Source organism: Xenia sp. Carnegie-2017, unplaced genomic scaffold, assembly GCF_021976095.1.
Source record: "Xenia sp. Carnegie-2017 unplaced genomic scaffold, XeniaSp_v1 HiC_scaffold_14, whole genome shotgun sequence".
Taxonomy (NCBI): domain Eukaryota; kingdom Metazoa; phylum Cnidaria; class Anthozoa; order Malacalcyonacea; family Xeniidae; genus Xenia; species Xenia sp. Carnegie-2017.
The window spans coordinates 8,800,754-8,820,484 of record NW_025813447.1 but is presented as its reverse complement, the minus strand read 5'-3'; the positions used below and the strand labels follow the sequence as shown (position 1 = coordinate 8,820,484).

Below are 19,731 nucleotides of genomic sequence, written 5' to 3'. Positions count from 1 at the left end.
TTTATCATGGACCCAACTTTTTTTCACAAGACATTGTGGTGTCTTCCCCAACATTCACCCAGCAAACATCACTGCTTATCCTGTGCTCTTGAGCAGCATTTGCTATGTACTAACAAACCAAATTAGTTGTCTTTGGTTTCATCCTCAGGCTGTGCTGTTCACAATAGTCATTGTTAATTTCTCTCTCAGAAACTAACAATCACTCCAACTTTACGATAGCAAATACATAGGATTTAGCAAATGTGGATTGACTTTAAGATGTTTTAGTTTAGGAGAACATTGCTTTTCTGCCGGTTCAGTTTCCCATACATATTCTCCTGGAAGATAAATGTGTCCATCCCTTTAAGTCTTTTATGTGAAAATGGTCAAAGATGTTACAAGTACTAAGAAAAGTTTTCTGGGAAAAGACTTCTCCTTCTTGACCAGCGCAACGTGTGACGTGCTGTCCAACTTTTATAAAATTTTTAATGCCCGCCAAGACTTACTGAGACGTTGTTTTATACAATCATTTCTAACGTACAACATGTCGGAATATTTAGCCGTAAAATTTAACGACGTTATGCAAACACAAATGCATCAATGGTGAAATTCTGCTAAATCTTGTCTTCTTACTGTCATGTAACGTACGTGATTGCTTGACAATTTCCGGTGTGGCATACTTTAACTTGTTTATGTTGTCAATCCTCACGTTCCGACTACAGGCGTTGTTGAGAAGACCATACTGATTTGGTTGAGTTTCATTTTACCGTCGTAATATTTCAGATAGGTGCAAAAATTTACTTGACCGAGGTAAGCGCAGTTTTTAGCAATGATATCGCTTTGCCAAACAATCAATTACATTGCCGATTACGTCGTCAAAATTAAAAATTTTCCACATCAAATTCGATTTGTTCGCTGATATGTAAACGAATATGATTTCGAACAAACGCTTTTTTAAATTGAAGTCATTTGAAATCAAAAGTCTAGCAATATACAATAAACGCTCTCGCTTTTCAATCTGATGTTGCATTATGTTATTTACCTCGCATTTTCCGAAATGACGCACCTGCGCATGATTTCAGTTTATTTAACTCGATGACAAGCATATAATCATTGAGTGACAACATAAGCTGAAGTTTAAGTGGCATATCAGTAGTCACAGAATAGATACGTATGCAGAAGCGCCACTCGATGTCGGAGCCTTTGATGTTCGTGCCCCTTGTTTTGAGTTCTACAACCAGGTATTTTAAATGGCGGCCATGTTTCCAGCCAAATCGTAACATAATATATAGTTCTACGGATGGGTTTTGGCAAATTAACCCAAATATTTCTATAGATTGGCCATTTTTTTAATATTTTTTGTGTGGATACAGTTAACACATCAAGCTTTCAACAATTTATCCATTAATTCGACGTCCGTTTTGATAAATCAAGGTTTATTCGGAATATTTTCAAAGTAGATATGTGTATTTGACGAGATGCGTACTCGGTATATGGTTTGTCGTCAGTTTTAATTTTATCATATAAGAATTCTGCGGAGAATCTTGAAGATATTTGTTCTAACATTTGAAATCTCGGTCGTGGCTGAAACAAGTGATAAATCAAATTATCCTCCAGTTAGTTTATATATTGCAAAGAACGTTTGGCAGGACATTCGAATCACCACAATTGTCTACCCAGGTGTTTTAAAATATCAGAAGCGATGCTGCATGGCCACTATGAAGGTTGTCTGATGCCAAAATATTTTGTATTCATCACAGTTGTGACTTGTGAAGCTTGAATGACTTTTTGCGCAAGTTGGAACATCAGCAGCATGTTGGTCCACTAATAGAGTGCTTGAATAGCAATTTGTAAAACATATACTGTCATATGGTCCACATGACTTAACTTTGTTATTTCTGCCTTTTTAAATTCAATCAGGAGATTATTTATATACTTGACATAGATGCTTATTGATGATGTGAGAAGTGAACATAAAAAAGCTCCCTGAATGCTTTTGTGAATTGGATTGGTGTTGGCTTGGCACAGTTTCCCCCTGTTGTCAAATGTTTTAAAAAAGTTTTCTGGTGTATCTGTGTTTCACCTTTTGGTAAACATTTTACTGTGTAAAGTATTAAGATTTAAATAATGGCATTAAGAGTAACTTTTACTGGTTTTTGTCAGAATAAGTTCTGTTTGTTACATGATTATTTACAATAAAAAATTTAATTTATTGAATGAAGTTTATGGATTTTAGCAAAAATTGTTCAAGCCCTTTGTTGCAATAATTTCTCTCTGCTGGTTGATCAATGTGGTGAATCAAACATAATTCTAATCATTTTTCACATACAATTGTTAGTCACAACTCACAAGTGAAGGTTAACCAAAGAGCTAAGCTGTAGGAGCTTGACAATATGTTTGACATAATGACAAAGTTGTTGATTTAACTGAAACAATTTATCAATAACTTCATTCTTTAAAAAATTGTAATTTCATATATTGTTTATTAAAAATAAGACAACCAAAAAACATCTTTATTTGTAAGTTAATACAAATTTGACAGACATGATAGCCACAGGAACTCAATATACAATTAGGAATAAAAACGTTCAATTACAATTATGCAGACAACCTACATTGCAACTAAAAAGCCCGATTCAAGCATCAAATATAAATTAGTTTAGTCCAAATTCTATACGAATAACGTCTTCATCTAAAGAACGTTCTTTACGCACAGTAGGTCGTTTTATCGCTTCTATAAAATCCATTGACCATTCTAATAGGAAACTCTTTAATAGAAAATACAGAAATGGAATCACACTAAATATATTTATTACCTTTGTCCTAAATTATAAATTCTTAGGGCAACTGCCGTTCAATATAAGAGACGTTCTAAACATGGATCTCGCATACAATTCAAGGCAAAAAACTAGAAAACCCGTAAAATTATATTTGACGAATGTATTTTACAACAAAACTGTTTCTCACCTCATATGCTTGGTATCCTATCCGATGGCATTAAAAATTTTGTCCATAAGTGAATTTACATTCGTCAAATTTTCGAAAAACAACTCTTCATAATATTAATGCATAATTGCATATACATTCTGGCCAGTTTATCCATTGAGTTCTATAATAACTGGAGCGGCTATCTTTACTGGGGCGAGGTCGCCAATAAAATGGCGGCCAACGGACGTATTTCCGCTGAAATGATCGCTTTGCAGAAAAATAATATTCTCGACCTCCCCCGGATTGATGTTATTGATTTTCCCGCCTTCAGTTGAAAATTTCAAATTCAATTGCGAGCTGTATGATAAATAAACAATATTTTTCAAGGCCAAAACAATATTTTTTTCAAAAATGCCTAATCGATGTTCAATCGTAGAATGTCGTAATGTTGACAACACGAAGGACATCGCTTTTCACAGGTGAGTTATTCGCTTATATTGTTTGTTCCTTAAAGATTGAATCGGCATTTATACAATTGAAAGCCCCAAAATCTGTTAGGCCTTATGAAAAAAAAAATTCTCTTAAATACTGCATACACTGATGTTTTCATGGGTGTTTTTTTACAAAATTCAACAATTTTTTTTATTTATTTGTTGAATCAACGCATGAAGCAATAAATTTACTAATCTATTTCAAATAGTTTTCCTGACGAAGAAAAAAACCCTGCACTTTTTTCGCGGAATGGGTAAATAGTATAAAGAAATGGTCGCCTCTCACAGTTCTAACTAAGTGGAGCAGAGTTTGCTCAGATCATTTTTCCGATAGCATGAAGAGAACAACAGGTAACAAAGTGTGTCTAGAAGATAGTGCCGTGCCCACATTATTTCAACAGGTGCAGGATGTTGAATGCACGGAGAGCACTGAAAAGGTGAGTGGTCATTTTTCTATTCATGATCACTCATATTGTCTTAAGTCTCCCAGGAGACTGAAAAGACAATTGGAAGATGTTATAGACCGGGCAGAGTCTTATAGAAAGAGGTTAAAAGTGTCTAATAAGAAAAAAAGTAGACTGAAAAAGAAGGTAAATGATTTATTGTCAATCATTGATTGCCTTAAAGATGATAAAATGATCAGCTCTGATCAAGCTGAACTTCTTAATGCTTCACTATCTGGGGTTCCTGAAGATATTTTGAGTCGTTTAGTGGCAAACACTCAGGGTAAACAAGGTGCTCAATACCCCCCAGAATTGCAAGCTTTCGCACTAACTTTGAAATTTTACTCGCCTAAGGCTTATGATTATGTTCGTGAGAAGTTTAATTTAGCCTTACCTCATCCAAGAGTAATTCGATCTTGGTATAATTCCATGGATGGTGACCCTGGTTTCACCAAAGATGCCTTGAATGCTTTGAAAGTGAAGGTTCAAGAAGCAAAGAAAGATGGCAAGGAAGTCATATGTGCATTGATGCTGGATGAAATGTCAATCCGCAAACACGTAGAATGGGATGGTCAAAAAAGTTTGTGGTTATGTTGACCTTGGTACTGGGATTGATGATGATTCACTCCCTGAAGCAAAAGAAGTTTTGGTATACATGGCTGTTGCTCTAGATTCATCCTGGAAAGTACCAGTTGGTTACTTCTTGGTAGATGGCCTCACTGCAGAAGTAAAAGCAAATCTAACCAAGGAGTGTTTGATGCAGTTGCATGATGTTGGTGTTAAAGTTGGAAGTTTAACGTGTGATGGTCCATCCACACACCTTGCAATGATGAAGTTGCTTGGAGTGAAAATTTCACTTAATGATTTTCAAGCATATTTTTTACATCCATCTGATTTAATGTTGAAAATTCATGTATTTTTAGATCCTTGTCATATGATCAAGCTTGTCAGAGGAGCAATTTCTGAATTGAGAACTCTGAAGGATGAAAAAGATGGTTTGGTAAGATGGCAATACTTAGTTGAGCTAGAAAAACTGCAAGCCTCAGAGGGCTTGCGACTTGCCAACAAACTAAAGAAAGCTCACATAAACTGGAAGCCACAGAAAATGAAGGTAAATTTAGCAGTGCAAGCACTCAGCTCGAGTGTTGCAGATGCTTTAGAGTTCTGTGAAGGTAAGCTCAAACTTCCACAGTTTAAAGGGTGTGATAAAACAGTCAAATTCATTCGAGTATTTGATCGCTTGTTTGACGTTTTGAATTCCAGGAATCCAATTTCTAAAATTACAAAGCACCAATAAGGAAAGCGAATTACAAGCTGATAAAACCTTCCTGGATGAAGCAAGGCAATACATCTTAAATCTGAAGGGTGCTGATGGAAAGTCGATTTTTTCCCATAAGAGGAAAACAGGATTCTTGGGGTTTCTGTTGTGCATTGAAGCAGTGCAAGGGCTTGCTGAGGATCTTGTTATAAGTGACAATTCTCCCCTTAAATATTTGCTTACTTATAAGACAAGTCAAGATCATTTAGAATTGTTTTTTTCAGCTGTGCGAGCGTCAGGAGGTTGGAACAACAACCCGACATCTCGACAGTTCAAAGCAGCGTACAAGCAGCTGCTGATGCGACATGACATTAAAGGAGGTCATGGAAATTGTGTTGCTCAGGATGGTACCGAAATTCTAAGTAGACTAGAAGATCGGTGTGAGAGTGAACGAATGTCGGCAGATATTTCCGATGTAAATACTGCAAGAAGATACGATCTAGAACTGCGTGGGCCAGAACAAACTGACCACGATTACAGCGACACCTCAAACTACATTCAGCTTTCAGACTACAAGGAGGCAGCAATATTGTATATTGCTGGCTATGTCGCAAAAATGGTGAAAAGGAAGATCCATTGTGATGATTGTATGGATGCTCTGACATCATCTAAAGAAAGAGCACCAGAACTATTTGTGGCATGGAAGAGCAACGGTGGTTTAAAAATACCAACTGACGATCTTCTGAAAGTGTGTCAGGAAACAGAGAAATGTGTAATGAGGATGGTAAATTCCTGCCATGGTGGCTTGCCACATGCAGGAATTCACTAATATACATTACCACATTGACATAAATATGACTATAGAGTACTCTTTAAGAGTTAAGTAAAGAACAAATTCTGAAGAAACAAGACATCTTGAGATGTAAAAATGTGAATCAAAACAAGACATGAACTGTAAAATTTCGATTTATTTCAAAGTCATCCACAGACAGAATGATAATCGAAACCATGCATACACATATATTAAGAAATGGTTTCTTAACACGGGACTTAAGGCTAGCAAAGAATTACAACTCTTCTCTTAAATTACAATACACTCATTCCACCAGTCTGGTCTCTTGTTTCAATTCATCCTTTTAAAATATGACAGCTCTTCCAACTCCGCTTTCGTAAATATCAAACTATTTAATTTCTATTGCTTGACTTTCGTTACTTAATTCATTCATTGTAAATATATATGTGTATGCATGGTTTGGATTATCATTCTGTCTGAGGATGACTTTGAAATAAATCGAAATTTTACAGTTCACTTCGCGTTTTGTTTTCATTCACATTTTTTCATCTCGAGATATCTCGTTTCTTCAGAATTTGTTTTTTACTATCTTTTTTTAAATTGTCGGCTGGACATGGCTTTAAGACTTTCTCCTTACCTTGAAAAGAGACCACATCGTCCACATGTACATTAGACACGACGTTTAAAAACGTTCAAACGCAGCCAACAAAGAGTTCTTTCGTACATAGTTTATAGTTAATATCTTTCCTCGTAGGAGCCGATAACTGGAAAGCTAGGTTGACTCGCTGTTACGAATTGTAGGTTTTTATCGTGATTTTCATCAAAAAATTGCTTGCCGAATCCCAAATACACATATACATTTTCCTCACTCTTTCATCAGGAGGGAGTGGGAAATTGTGAAATTTTCGGAAAAGCGGTCAATTTCGGTAAATCTCAGCGGCAACGGACGAAATCCGCCATTTTTTTGGCGTCACCAGATATCTAAGGCCGCGCTTGAGATAGCCGCTCCAGTTATTATAGAACTCAATGAGTTTATCTGGCTGGAGTAATGGCGGACGCAAAAGATGCGCACTTAAGAACTGGGTACAAGTAGGGGACAGATTTTTCGCTAAGTGGCGCTTCTGTATACGTATCTATTCTGTGTTAACAGCAGGGTTGTTAGTTTGGCCTTTTTGAGGCCAAATAACTCGATTTTGGCCTTTTTTTTCTTTCTTTGGCCTCGAAATTTTTTTTTGGCTATTTGGCTACTTTTTGGCCTCTTTTTACTCAAACAATTTTTTTTAAATTTTTATTGAGCTTTATTTGTAAAAATCTCTTAAATGTACAAAATGCGATGGAAATACAACTAAAAATGATCATAAGGATCAAATTGAGCATTGAATTGTTTTCATCCAATCACAGCTAAGTATAATTCAGCCAATTGTCATGCAATTTAACCAGCTAATCACAAGCAAGCACACAGCTTTGTCTTCGTAGACGTCCGACATCTAGCTATAAATAGCACGTTCGACCACTACTAATACTAGTTAAGACTGATAAAAACGTTATTCGTTGCAATATTATGGCATCAAAATGGAAAGGAGCTTATGATAGCGGAGGAAAATATAACAAGTCTTGGGAAAGTAAATTTAGCTGGCTCACAAAAGCTTCAGACGGAAGTGAAGATGCTTTTGTAAATTGTGCCGTGCCACAATCAGACCCAAACAAGCAAACTTAACCAAATACGAAAAAACTGATAAACACATCAAACACATTAAAGTATCTACTACTACAAGGCCCGTCCAAGTCGTACGTGTCCCAAAAGTTGCAGAAGAAGTAAAGGTCGCCGAGATCGAGCTAGCTGTTACAATGGCTTGCCATTCGGCAATCTTGACCATGGATCATCTCGGAGGGATAATAGCCCGAAATGCTCATGGAAGCAAACTTGAGAACATTAAAATGCATAGAAACAAATGCTCAAAGCTATTGACCAAAGTTATAAGTCCAGCGTTGAAGGAACAACTGATTGCTGATGTCCAGGGTAAGAAGTTTTCGTTAATTGTGGATGAATCTACTGATATTTCCACATCGAAGCAGGTCTGCATTATCGTAAGGTATTTCAGCGAAGTTGAAAATAAGATCGTTACAGCGTTTGTTGACCTGGTTCCTGTTGTCCACACTTCAGCAGATGATCTTTTTAATGCAATCAAAGATTGCCTTGCCACAATTAAACTTGATTTAGTGAATTGTGTTGGCTATGCTAGTGACGGTGCTTCAGTGATGGTTGGGGAACACAATTCGCTGTGGACAAGAATAGCTGCTGTCGCTCCTCATTGCATCAAGATGACGTGTATTTGCCATTCGTTGTCCCTTTGTGTTCAGCATGCAGATGATGTGCAAGATGCACCGTTTGAGAAGTACTCAACTACGAGGTGGCTTGTAAGAGGAAAAGTTATATTTCGCATTCTCACAAATTGGTTTGAGCTGCAAGCTTACTTCCGAACAGCACAACCAGAGACGACGCAGGCAGCAAGATTCAAGGCTCGTATTCTTCTGGACATGCTCAATGATCCAGTCCTATATCTTTATTTCCATTTCGTTTCTCCTCTGGTCACAGAATTCGACAGGGTGAATGCCTTCTTCCAGGCAACTGATGGTGATCCAGAAGAAATGTTCACGGAACTAAATGTACACCATAAAAGTTTATATGGTAGAGTTTTCGACCACCAAGGAAAATATCTAGCCATTTATGAAGTTGACTTTGGTGGAAAGTTCTTGTCAGAAGCAAAGAAATACATTTCTTCCCAACAAGACAAACGACGTGCTGAAGCTGAAGTTTCTGAAGTGAAAAATAGGTGTCTAGAATTTCTTGTGGAAGCTGTAAATCAAGTAGAGAAACGTTTACCAGCTGTCCGGAATATCTTTAAAGGTTTAAGCACCCTGCATCCAAGCAAAGTTCTTGATGTAACAACGAGAGCCGATTTTGAGCAACTGCCACTTCCTAATCTACGAAAGGATCAAGATTATGCAATTGAGGAGCAGTACAGGAAGATCGTCCACCGAAATTGGAAAGAGGAACAAATTTTAACGGCATCATACCTGATACAGCAGTTGCATTTTGGTCAAAGATAGTTCAGTTCCAAACTTCTCTTGGGGTCAAACCATTCAAGGAATTGGCAACTTACGCCTTAAGCTGCCTGACAAATCCTGTAAGCAATGCAGTGGTTGAAAGAACCTTTTCCTTGGTGACATCAGTGAAGACAAAACAACGCAATAGGATGAGCTTAGAACTGCTAAATGCCATTATTCGTATTCGTTCCAGCCTACACTTTGCCTGGAACTGCTGCATTAACTTTAAGGTAACTAAGCGAATGCTTGAGCTGTTTGCCACTAAACACATGTATGAATGTGAGTAGAATAAACATTATAAGAACTATGCATAAATATTTATATAAATCTGTATATATGGAGAGCAGTAAAAATGACAACTATGCACGTCGAGATCTTATAGAAAGACAGATAAAATAGTTTATTCACTTTGTATTTTGACATGGCCTTTTAAGCTTGTAATGCTTATCAAGAAATTTTGGATGTGTAGTTCATTTTTCTCTTCATTTCGTCAACAAGCACCTTATATTTTTGCAACAGCGAATAAATTTTCAGTCTTACGTTCTGTATTCACCTCTTCCCATATGTCCTTTGATGTGAACATTAGGCGTTGGCATCGCTAGATTTGCAATGTATGGTATATATTTATGATAAATCCATATAGACTATAAGAAGCAATTAGAAAAACTTATTAAAACCGCATGCCATAAACAGTGCGGGCTCAGAAAACAAGTTTGGCCTCTTTTGTTGCCATTTGGCCACTTTTCAAACCATATTTGGCTACAAATGAGCGCTGGAGCCTAACAACCCTGGTTAACAGTCGTGATAATTCAAATGATCTGGGGTACAACCACAAGCTAACTTGTGTCCTAAATACACATTAAACATTTTACAAAGTCACAGGAAGGAGATAGGAAATCAACAACAATAAATTTTCCAAATATATTTCGCAATGTTATACTGACCTTGAGTCCATGACCTCATAATTTGGGTGTAATGTTGAACCTCTGTCTCAGTCCCTTCCCTCCTTCAAATGGATGTGAGTACAACAAATAAAGGGCTGCTCATCAGTTTGTGTGTATAAAATACTCGACTTACTGTGTTACATTGCTTCATGCATACAAGCAAAGTATTAAATATGTCAAAAATATAGTAAAAATGCAAAGCTACACTTTAATTCTTTAGTCTTGTGTTTAATTCATTTTCTAAGTTTTTATATTCATTGGCAAGTCTTGTAGTGAGTTAAAATTTTGTATATTTCAACAAATATTTAAAATACTTTAGCATGGCGCTCACTAAGAATGGTAATGAATACATATGTGAACACTTTTCTTAAATATAGCACACCTTGCTAAGCTAAGAATACCGAATTCTAGCTGGTCCTTACCATAACAGTGACCCATTTTGAAAGAATAGATAGTTTACCTTTATAGCTCAGAAAAATTAAAACTAAAAGTATATTGTTGACAAAAGATCAATCTATATGGCTAAGTTCTAAAGGACAGAAGTGTTGCAAAAAATAAAAAATCAACATATTCAACAAAGTTGTGTACATGTCCAATTGCAGCCATTAATATTAAACTATTTCATGGTTGTATACTATTTTTATTAAGATGGGTAACGACACATCAAAGCCATTACCTCAAGTCAATGTTGGCTTTTCTACCATGTGTATATCTCTTCACGACACTGATTGCATCACTGTTCTTCACCATGATCAAGATGCACTGTCGACCATAAGGCAGGCAATTATGGAATCTTGGCCCCACGGCATTCAAAACGAATATGCCATTTGTGGGACGGGTCATGCATTCAAAGTTATAGGTAACTGAACAGATAAATTTTGATCGTAAACGGTGTACAATTTTATCTGAGTCGGCAATATCTCGCTATGTTTGTTTTAGGTAATCCATTTAATTCACCTGAATCGATTAGCTCTCGAAATTCACGACAAATGATAGCGACAATCCTTCATAGATTATACAACATTGGGCGAAGAGTGGTGGTATCATGTGACCTCGGACGCTTGAACGATAAAAGTGCGGTGTTTCTCACACGATCTCCCAGCCATTTCTCATCGGCATATCCATTTGTCTGCGTTGGCTTGAGCAGCACCGACAAACTTATGATTATCAATCTGCCAACCCAGCTCGTCGAAACCTTTAAGCAGACAGTCCGCCGCAATTGGACGAGAGGAATTCAAAATGAATCCTATCAAAATGGAGTGTTTGAGATAAAGATGTGCGGTAACCCTTGGGAGTCAACGGACGAGCAATCCATCATGGCAAAACTGCTGCTCCAAAATTTAGTCGGGTTTTTTTATCAACACCAATACTCCTTCGCTGTCAACGTGAACCTCAAAAGTACCGCAGACTCTCTCTTCTTTCGCCACGATCCCGACCTGCCCGCAGGCTCGTTCCCCCAACTTTGTACGATAAGCCTTAATCGTACCGATCGTCTCCGAATTCTTTGCGCCCCCGAGCCGATCATAACAATAATACGCGGTGTTATACAAAGCGTATGGTCACCAGTACGATTCAGAATGAGAAAGACCATCATGGAAGCTGGGAATTCAAACTTTCAGGCAATCCTTGGCATTCTTCAAAGGGAGTCGGTGATGGCAAGGTACAAGAAAGACGGCTAGACTGCCGTTTAGCGGACACCCGAAGCGCTTTTATCGGGAGCGCGGGCTCGTTTTTGCCAATGATTATAGGTTAGGGTTTGGGTCAGTGTCCAAGGTGTCCGCTAAACTGCAGTAGTCCCCAATAGACAATACTGTTTCGAAATGTTTAAAAGAACGCAGCATCCTCATGCAGGCATAGAAACACACGTTTAGCTTAAAAGTAATAAATATTTTTTGCTAGAATTAGCTTACGTACAAGTAATCTGTAAGTTACAATGAGGCTAACATTGCATGCTTGAGTGACCATGACGTTAAAGTGCCCCTATCTGCAAAATTGTTATTAGCGATATCAAAACTTGGTGTAATATCTAAAGTTTTTCAATTTGGTCAAATTGTCTTCTTGTTGAAGGCTAAAGTTGCCTTTCAATGGACCTTGTCCCTCGTGGCATGAAGCCAGGGTCTAGCCAAATTCTGACGTCATCCAAGGTAGTCGGTAAATATATCTTGTATTGAGGAATCCCTTGCATGATGTCACAAAGGTCCGTTCTAACGACGGACAAGGTCCATTAAAGGAACATTTTGCTAACTTTAAATAGCAATAACAATGGAACGATTTGGCAAACTTAAAAATTTTTGCTGAAAGGGGCACTTTGAAATTGGCCGTTTCACAGCATGACTATACATAACGTTGTTCTTTCTACTTTTTTTAGGTATTTAATTCTCAAGATTTTGGAAGCAATGATGGTACAGGGTTGGCATAACATAGCAGCCATAGATATCTCACGTCGCCTAAGTGATAAATCCGTGTTGATATTTAAAAAAGGCGAGCCCAAATGCTGTCCGGTCATGTGTCTCAGTTTAACGGATTCGGATAAATTGCGTCTGATCAACGCGCCACATGAACTGGACGATACGTTCAAGGAGATTGTCCTTAGCCGCTGGATGAATGGGATCCAGGAAGAAAAAATAATGAACCTTAGTTTTGGTGGCGTACGCCAATTGAAACTCAGAGGTTGTCCGTGGAACGGTGGAATAAACAACGATACGTGTCACATGCGCAGCTTTCTTTGCAACGTTATAGAGGCGTACGCAGCACGTGGTTGGCGCGTGTTGATGGCAGGGGACGTCTCGGCCAAATACGAAAGTAACTGCTGCTGTGAACCTGACTACCCCATTGATGTCCACAGCTTTTGGTTTGTTTGCGACGGAATGCAACTATCCTCACCTCCAACAGCACATTATCCTACTTCCGGCTACGGCATCATGCCTTCTCCTAATGCAGAGAACCCACCAACCGCACCTTACCCACCAACCACAGGATATGGATTGCACCTAATCCTAACCCAAACATTTCTCCACACGAACCTCCTCCTACATATGGTCAGGCCGTCGGTTGGGAAGCAGGAAGAAATTGAAGGAAACACGACTTTATGAAACGCATATTAAAGTATTTAGTCTGAATGATTGAACGTTCTGTGAACGCTTAAATGGTCTATTTAATCAATTCGAGAAAAGGTCTTTATAGCATGATGGTCATCAAGCGATAGATATTGATATTTTTCTATGTTATTCCACAATGCTTGTTGTCGCCATGGTAATTGGTGAAGCTGGGTAAAGCTTGTGTTCACACAATGATAAAATCAATCAAAAAACTTCACAAGCTAAATGTGCATACTTAATACCAGCAAGAAAATATAATGAAAATTCTTGTTAAATTGTATATCAACAAGTGTAGACTTACTTTCGGCAGGAAAACTCTTATTTCGGTTCCCTTTGTAGTATTTAGTACGTGCCTACTTAACTCCCATCGACAGATAATAAACCGTAGATGACATACTCGTTCTTTAATCCAATAAGCAAGATTGATGTCCAGGAATCTGTGCGGGCACTTAGCAAATGATCACCTCACGATACATCCATGTCAATAGAATCATCGGCAACGACTGATATATCCTTGGCTTCCTTGATGCCCCTGGATCATCTAAAAGGATGATAACAAACATAGAAAAGTTTGGAAATATGTTACGTAACTCGAATTCGGTTTTAACAGGAAGGCGAGGTAGAAAGACCCATCGCAAATTTGATACACTTCGCATTTTAGAGAAGGGTGTTCGCCGTTTCTCATTTTGCTATTAAAATTTAAAAAGTTTGCGGAGATTTAATTGAGGACACAAATAAATATTCACCTTCCAACATTTCTTGTAGTTCGTGTATTGTATGAACGAGTAAGTGGAGCTGTTTCTTTCGAAGCTCGAGCTGTGGGGAAAATGATCACACAAAATATACTGAGAAAAACCGAGGCGATGCTGTTTTCTTTTAAAAAAATCGCCAAACGTTACCTTCGTTGTGAGAGTTTGCTGCGTTTCAGTTAAAGTCTGCAGTTCCTTTTCTAAGACATTTATCTCGCTGTACACCACAAGACATAAATGAAATATAGACATAGATTTCCATATGAATCAAATACATTTGGTTCGATATATATAAAGTAGGTACAGTACATCAGAATGACCTAGTAAAAGGACATTCATGTTAAAATTGAAAGGATGTTTTATCGACTTGTACTTTTTAACGACTTTATCAGTTTCGATAATTGTAAATGGAAAAGCACCGCACAGTAAAAGGGTCTGCACAGTGTTTTTTTAGGATTTTTCCACCTTTCCACGCACTGACTGTCTGTCTGAGAGAGCGTTAATATCTTAAGTAACGCAGCATGTGGCACATTTTACAACGATTACTGTCAGGGCACATTTCGCGCCTATTCAGGAGCAATATACGCCGGTTTTTGTCTGTCAGTATAAAAACTTAATCTCCACACGGAATTTTAAGACAGATAATTGATTTCTTTAAACAGACCACAGCCCATCTTACCTCGAAGTTTCTTTTCGATTTGGCTGTTTTGATATAACTTTTGCGAGAGCATCATACTCTAAACAAAATACAAAAAGCAACTGATCAGAATGTTGCATGAAAAAAGTTATTTTAAAGCCAGAGCAAAGTGACTTTATCATAATTGTAATCAATAAATCACTGTGGCAGACTAAATTATAGTTTTCTAACAAAATGTACTATACCTTGTCTGTTCTTTCGAACTGTTTTAGCCTCATCCAAATCTCTTTTACACTCCTTAATTTGATCATTGGCACTCTTTATGCTTTCCCCTAAACACAGAGGCTCAATATTAAGTCCATTTTATAACAATTCAACAGAAAACTAATTTTATTATATGACTGAACTTTTAATCCCAGTTCACATACGTCCATCATAAAGGCCAATTAAAAAAAAAACTCATAAAATATCACACCAATATTTTCATAAAGGTCCATGTAATTCTTCATTTCAACTTGATTCATTTCAAAGACTTGCAGCGTTTTACAAATGTTAAAGTCGCATTGCACCAGCAAAATCATCATTTTGTTGTACAAATGATCCCTAATATAACAAATCCATAATAAATTGTCATCTTGCAGGATTCATAAATGTTACTGCTATATTTTATAGTTTCCAAAACAATCAAACATCAATATAATCAATTCCTGAATACTTGAATGCATTGCTTTCTTTTTATACACTAACTAACGGCAATATAAACTTGATCGTTAGAAACGTTTAACCAGCAGACCAAAACTTTACAAGTTTACATATAAACCCAGCTTTATAAATGCTTGCCTATTTATTAATAATATAGGTATTTCGAAGGCTGAAAGAAATTATTTGTAATTAATCTGATCATTGGCTACCCCAATATGGACATGTTAACTCGTAAAGATCCTAACGACGCAAAGACAACTAGAGAGTCCACAGAATTTCAAAAAAGGATTCTTGCATATATACAAAGGACGGTAACTGAGCTACACCAGCGTTTTCCTAGAAATTGGTAATATAAGGTCAGACGTTGCTATCATTTCAATAAAAAACATACAATTTTGCGACATTTCTTTCTTGGAATTGCATTCAACATGTGTTAGTAGAATTCGCTGTTCACTACCGTCATTACACTGATCACACAGCTTAAATTACATAAAGTTGTGGTTTAATAGCATTGATGTCTTTGAACTGATTAATTTTGGAATACAATGAAACTCTCCGCAAGATACTGGACAACAGGAGTAAGAAGTAACTCTAAAACTATTACCTTTCGTCCTCGTTACCCTCGAAGTGAAACCACTTCAAAAACGTCTTCAGTAAGGTCTGAATTTTTCGATTATCCCCACTTCCTTCACCATCAATCAGCAATCTTCGTCTTACAATTATGTCTGCAAAACAACAGAATAACATTAAATGGAAAACGCGCTTAATTTCAAAATAAATATGAACGATATTTTGAAACACATACCGTCCGTGGAAGCCATGTTGGATTTGTGGCAAGAAGCCGCTGAGCCACTTTTCGTAGGCTCCTACAGTCGAATGCATGTTTCTAATTCGCAACCAAGTTTTCATTTTATTCGAAAATTGGTTGAAAAAAATTTCAAATTTCGCTACCAGTTTCGCTATCAAATTATAGAACTTTTCACATTTATTAATTTTCGGTTTTCAGTAATAAAAACAACAATTATTTACACAAATATATTGTTTAAAAAATCTCAAGTACTAACTTACTCAGTTAGTTAATACAATTTTAGTGGTAAAAGTATACGATAAGAATAATACAAATTTTTTATTTTTGTACAAGTTACAAATAAATTTAAGAGGGAAGTTTGATAAAAAATGCTCAGGTAAACACACCCACACTTATCGGGATTATTTGGTAACAAGTAAAGCTGTTGGCACCTCCCCATTCACAGATTTTTCGCTAAGTGGCGCTTCTGTATACGTATCTATTCTGTGTTAACAGCCGTGATAATTCAAATGATCTGGGGTACAACCACAAGCTAACTTGTGTCCTAAATACGCATTAAACATTTTACAAAGTCACAGGAAGGAGATAGGAAATCAACAACAATAAATTTTCCAAATATACTTCGCAATGTTATACTGACCTTGAGTCCATGACCTCATAATTTGGGTGTAATGTTGAACCTCTGTCTCAGTCCCTTCCCTCCTTCAAATGGATGTGAGTACAACAAATAAAGGGCTGCTCATCAGTTTGTGTGTATAAAATATCGGAATTACTTGGTAACAAGTAAAGCTGTTGGCACCTCCCCATTCACCAAACAGTCGCTAGTGTATGAGGAAAAATGCCATTAACATGTCGAGAGATGAATTGCATAATCTTGTTATTTATGATATGCTCATAATGCTCATGCAGTGAAATTTAATCAAGCCCTTCGCTTTTGTTTCGAAGAAATTCTTAACTAAGCGCCCTACAGGTGAATCACGTTTATCTCCTTAACCTTTCGAACCAGTATTTTTAAAAAGCTGGAATTAATAAATTTTAATTAAAGTATAACTATAGGAATTAAAGTCACGCAATCAAATTGTTAAAATTATGGGAACTGATTCGCGAGAATTACAAATCTAATGTTGTTTTCGTCTGCAAGCGTAACGTACCGACACGTACGTTTAAACTGATTTTAAATAAAAAATTTCAGCCAGTGCTTGTTGGATAATGCTAGTGCACAAAAAATACTTACTACAAACTACCTTTTTCCACAATATCTAAAAGTTAATTTTACAATTCACGAGCTTCACAACAAGTTAAGACCTGATATTTACAATCACACTCGTTAATAAGCTCTTAGCTGACATGATGACAAACATGATTTGGCGAGGGAGCACCACAAGCGATGGCTAGCCCCCTCGTACAAAAATTACGAGCGAGACACCTATCCAAGGAATCACGAGACTTTAGCAACTCGTATGCCGACGGCAATCGCTCGCTACCATTCGAAATACAAAATACTATGAAAAAGATTTGTAACTTTCACAAAATGCCACGATTACGGGACAGTTATGACAAAGCATGTTAATATTACGAAATACGAACGAAAACGGATAAAAACATTACAAATACTTCGAGCTTATGTAAAAAATTTTAAGAACTCCGAAAAATACAAAATATAAAAGAATTTTCAGATAGTCACCATATAATGACTGTAAAAAAGGATTTCAGTACAGTGCATGCGCATTTGTTAATTTCGCCTCTAGTCTGCATTATTTAAAGTGGTTATATCACGAATTTTAGCCCCCCTTTTTTATTAGCTAAATTGAAAGACCTTGTTTCAGTGATTTTAAACCTGCAATTATAATTGAAATTGGATTGGTGAAAGTGATTTTACGGACGTTCAAAGTCACGATTTTCAGCATTTTTTTTGCGAACTTTTTGATCGGTATGCTTATGAGTTGTGACGTAGAAAGTTGAACACATATATCAACATGGCGTATTCTACTAGTAATCTTAATAAGAAACGCGGAGGAAAACGCTGTGTTGCTGGCGGAAATAATCAAATTAGTTGCGCCAATGATTCAAAAACCGAAGGAATGTCGATGCATCTGTTTCCTAAAAAAGAAACAGAGCCGCAAAGACATAGAAAATGGGTAAATTTTGTGCGTAAACATAGACCGGGTTTTGAGGCTTCCTCTACCTCGTGTCTGTGTTCTGCGCATTTTGAAGATTCTTGTTTTGACCTTAATTTGAGTGTGTAAGTCAAGCTCAAAAGAAGGTTGAAGAAAGATGCTATCCCAACCATTGACGTGGCTGGGATTCCTGAACCATTACAGGACGAAATAACCGATCGAAAGCGAAGACAAGTAAGTTTACGCTTGTTTATGTTAATTTTTCTTTTGTCATATGTAAATTTGATATAAGTTTTGTAGATTATTCGACATACTCTCCATAAGCCATCGCTGAAGGAAACATGTTCTCTCAATGATGAAGTACCATCTACTAGTGATGAAGCTGAGCATGTTTGAGTATGCACTGGGGAAGCAAACGATTCGCCATTTGAACGGCTTGCTATTTTCCATTTTTACATTTATGCTATGATTTAATTTCATATATTTTTTCTTTTGTCTTTTTTCCCAGACTGACATTGAAGAAAAGATATTCTTTCATTTAATTCTTTCAGCTTAACCTCTCAGTAGTTGCACCAATTTGTTTTTATTGTTTACTCTTGTTTCAAACCATTAAACTGCATGTCAACTTATATAGTGCATCCATGTATCTCCTATTTGGTTTTCATCTAGGCATATATCCTGACCATTCCAAACTCAGAAAAGAAGGTCAACAGTCTCTACAGTGCACAAGTTAAAAGACTATTCCATCATCGCCCCTCTGATGGTATGTAACCTGTTGTGTTACCACTTGGATATGCTTTCCGAATAAAGTGGTAAACACAAGCAGGTAAAGGCAGTATTCTCCCATCCCATAGACCCACAAAACCATCGCATCAACCATCTGTATGCCACAGCTCTCAAGTACCTGAAGTAAATAAAAAGGTTGGACTAATTATTGTTGATGAAACAATGTTGATTATAACATTGTTTCTCATACAATTTACAATCTTACATATTTAGTGATTGTGATGCTTGGCGGCGATAAGCACGTCCATTCCTATCTCTCAATAGTGGCCCGACGTTTTCAAGGACAGCCTCATGAACTAAAGGCCCAAATTTGGCATGCTGTGTTATGCATGATATTTTCTCAATGCTGCCATCGAATGTCATTTTCTGCAAAGCTGGTCCAATTTCCTTACAGCATCTGTACTCTAATGCGCCTTCTAACAAATCGGTATGACAGCATTGACAATTACACCTGAAACGTGGGAGCATTCTGGTTTATAAAGTAACTTTATGTATATTACAAACAGGAGAAAACAACAACTTACCATTCACCAAGTGGAATTACGCCATCACTTCGTTGTTCTAATGTCGCAGGGAGATTTCCATCGGGATCATCTGGAGTATGCACTTCATCACCATCTCCTGCTAGCGGTTCATCGTCATATGCGAAGTCGTTTAAATGCTCGACATAACCCACGGATTCCGAGCTCGAATCAGATACGCATTCAGACATCGAATTCGAATTATCTGAGCACTGATTTGATGCCATACTTTCCGGACAACTTTTTTTTTAATATTTTATTGAAAATACTGTCATTATTTGTTTTTAAGACAAGAAAAACGACAACAAAATCACCTTCTATAATATAATATTATACTGACGGAAACAGACGTGTTCAACTATCTACGTC

The 19,731-nt window shown here is 37.0% G+C and overlaps 2 protein-coding genes across 2 annotated transcripts; one reads left to right on the top strand and one right to left on the bottom strand.

Annotated features, from left to right (window-relative positions):
* Nucleotides 1–208: 208 nt before the first annotated feature.
* Nucleotides 209–13,036, top strand: LOC124435218. Its single transcript, XM_046985161.1, has 4 exons — nt 209–789; nt 10,593–10,803; nt 10,884–11,604; nt 12,274–13,036. Exons 2-4 carry the CDS (start codon nt 10,593–10,595, stop codon nt 13,034–13,036), a joined length of 1,695 nt encoding a protein of 564 aa, XP_046841117.1. The 5' UTR covers nt 209–789.
* Nucleotides 13,037–13,491: 455 nt separating this feature from the next.
* Nucleotides 13,492–16,513, bottom strand: LOC124435217 (THO complex subunit 7 homolog). The gene is made up of 8 exons (XM_046985160.1): nt 15,936–16,513; nt 15,735–15,855; nt 14,904–15,031; nt 14,674–14,760; nt 14,471–14,528; nt 13,942–14,008; nt 13,789–13,858; nt 13,492–13,583 (listed from the first exon to the last, which is right to left on the bottom strand). Exons 1-8 carry the CDS (start codon nt 15,949–15,951, stop codon nt 13,492–13,494), a joined length of 639 nt encoding a protein of 212 aa, XP_046841116.1. The 5' UTR covers nt 15,952–16,513.
* Between the last annotated feature and the right edge of the window lie 3,218 nt (nt 16,514–19,731).

Excerpts from the sequence above, each read along its gene's own strand:
- LOC124435218 (XM_046985161.1), top strand. The coding sequence starts at position 10,593 with ATGGGTAACGACACATCAAAGCCATTACCTCAAGTCAATGTTGGCTTT. Across the intron at positions 10,804-10,883 it reads TCATGCATTCAAAGTTATAG|GTAATCCATTTAATTCACCT; the intron begins GTAACTGAACAG and ends TGTTTGTTTTAG. Across the intron at positions 11,605-12,273 it reads AGGGAGTCGGTGATGGCAAG|CATGACTATACATAACGTTG; the intron begins GTACAAGAAAGA and ends GCCGTTTCACAG.
- LOC124435217 (XM_046985160.1), bottom strand. Across the intron at positions 14,529-14,673 it reads AGTTCGAAAGAACAGACAAG|AGTATGATGCTCTCGCAAAA; the intron begins GTATAGTACATT and ends TATTTTGTTTAG. Across the intron at positions 13,584-13,788 it reads ACTACAAGAAATGTTGGAAG|ATGATCCAGGGGCATCAAGG; the intron begins GTGAATATTTAT and ends TCATCCTTTTAG.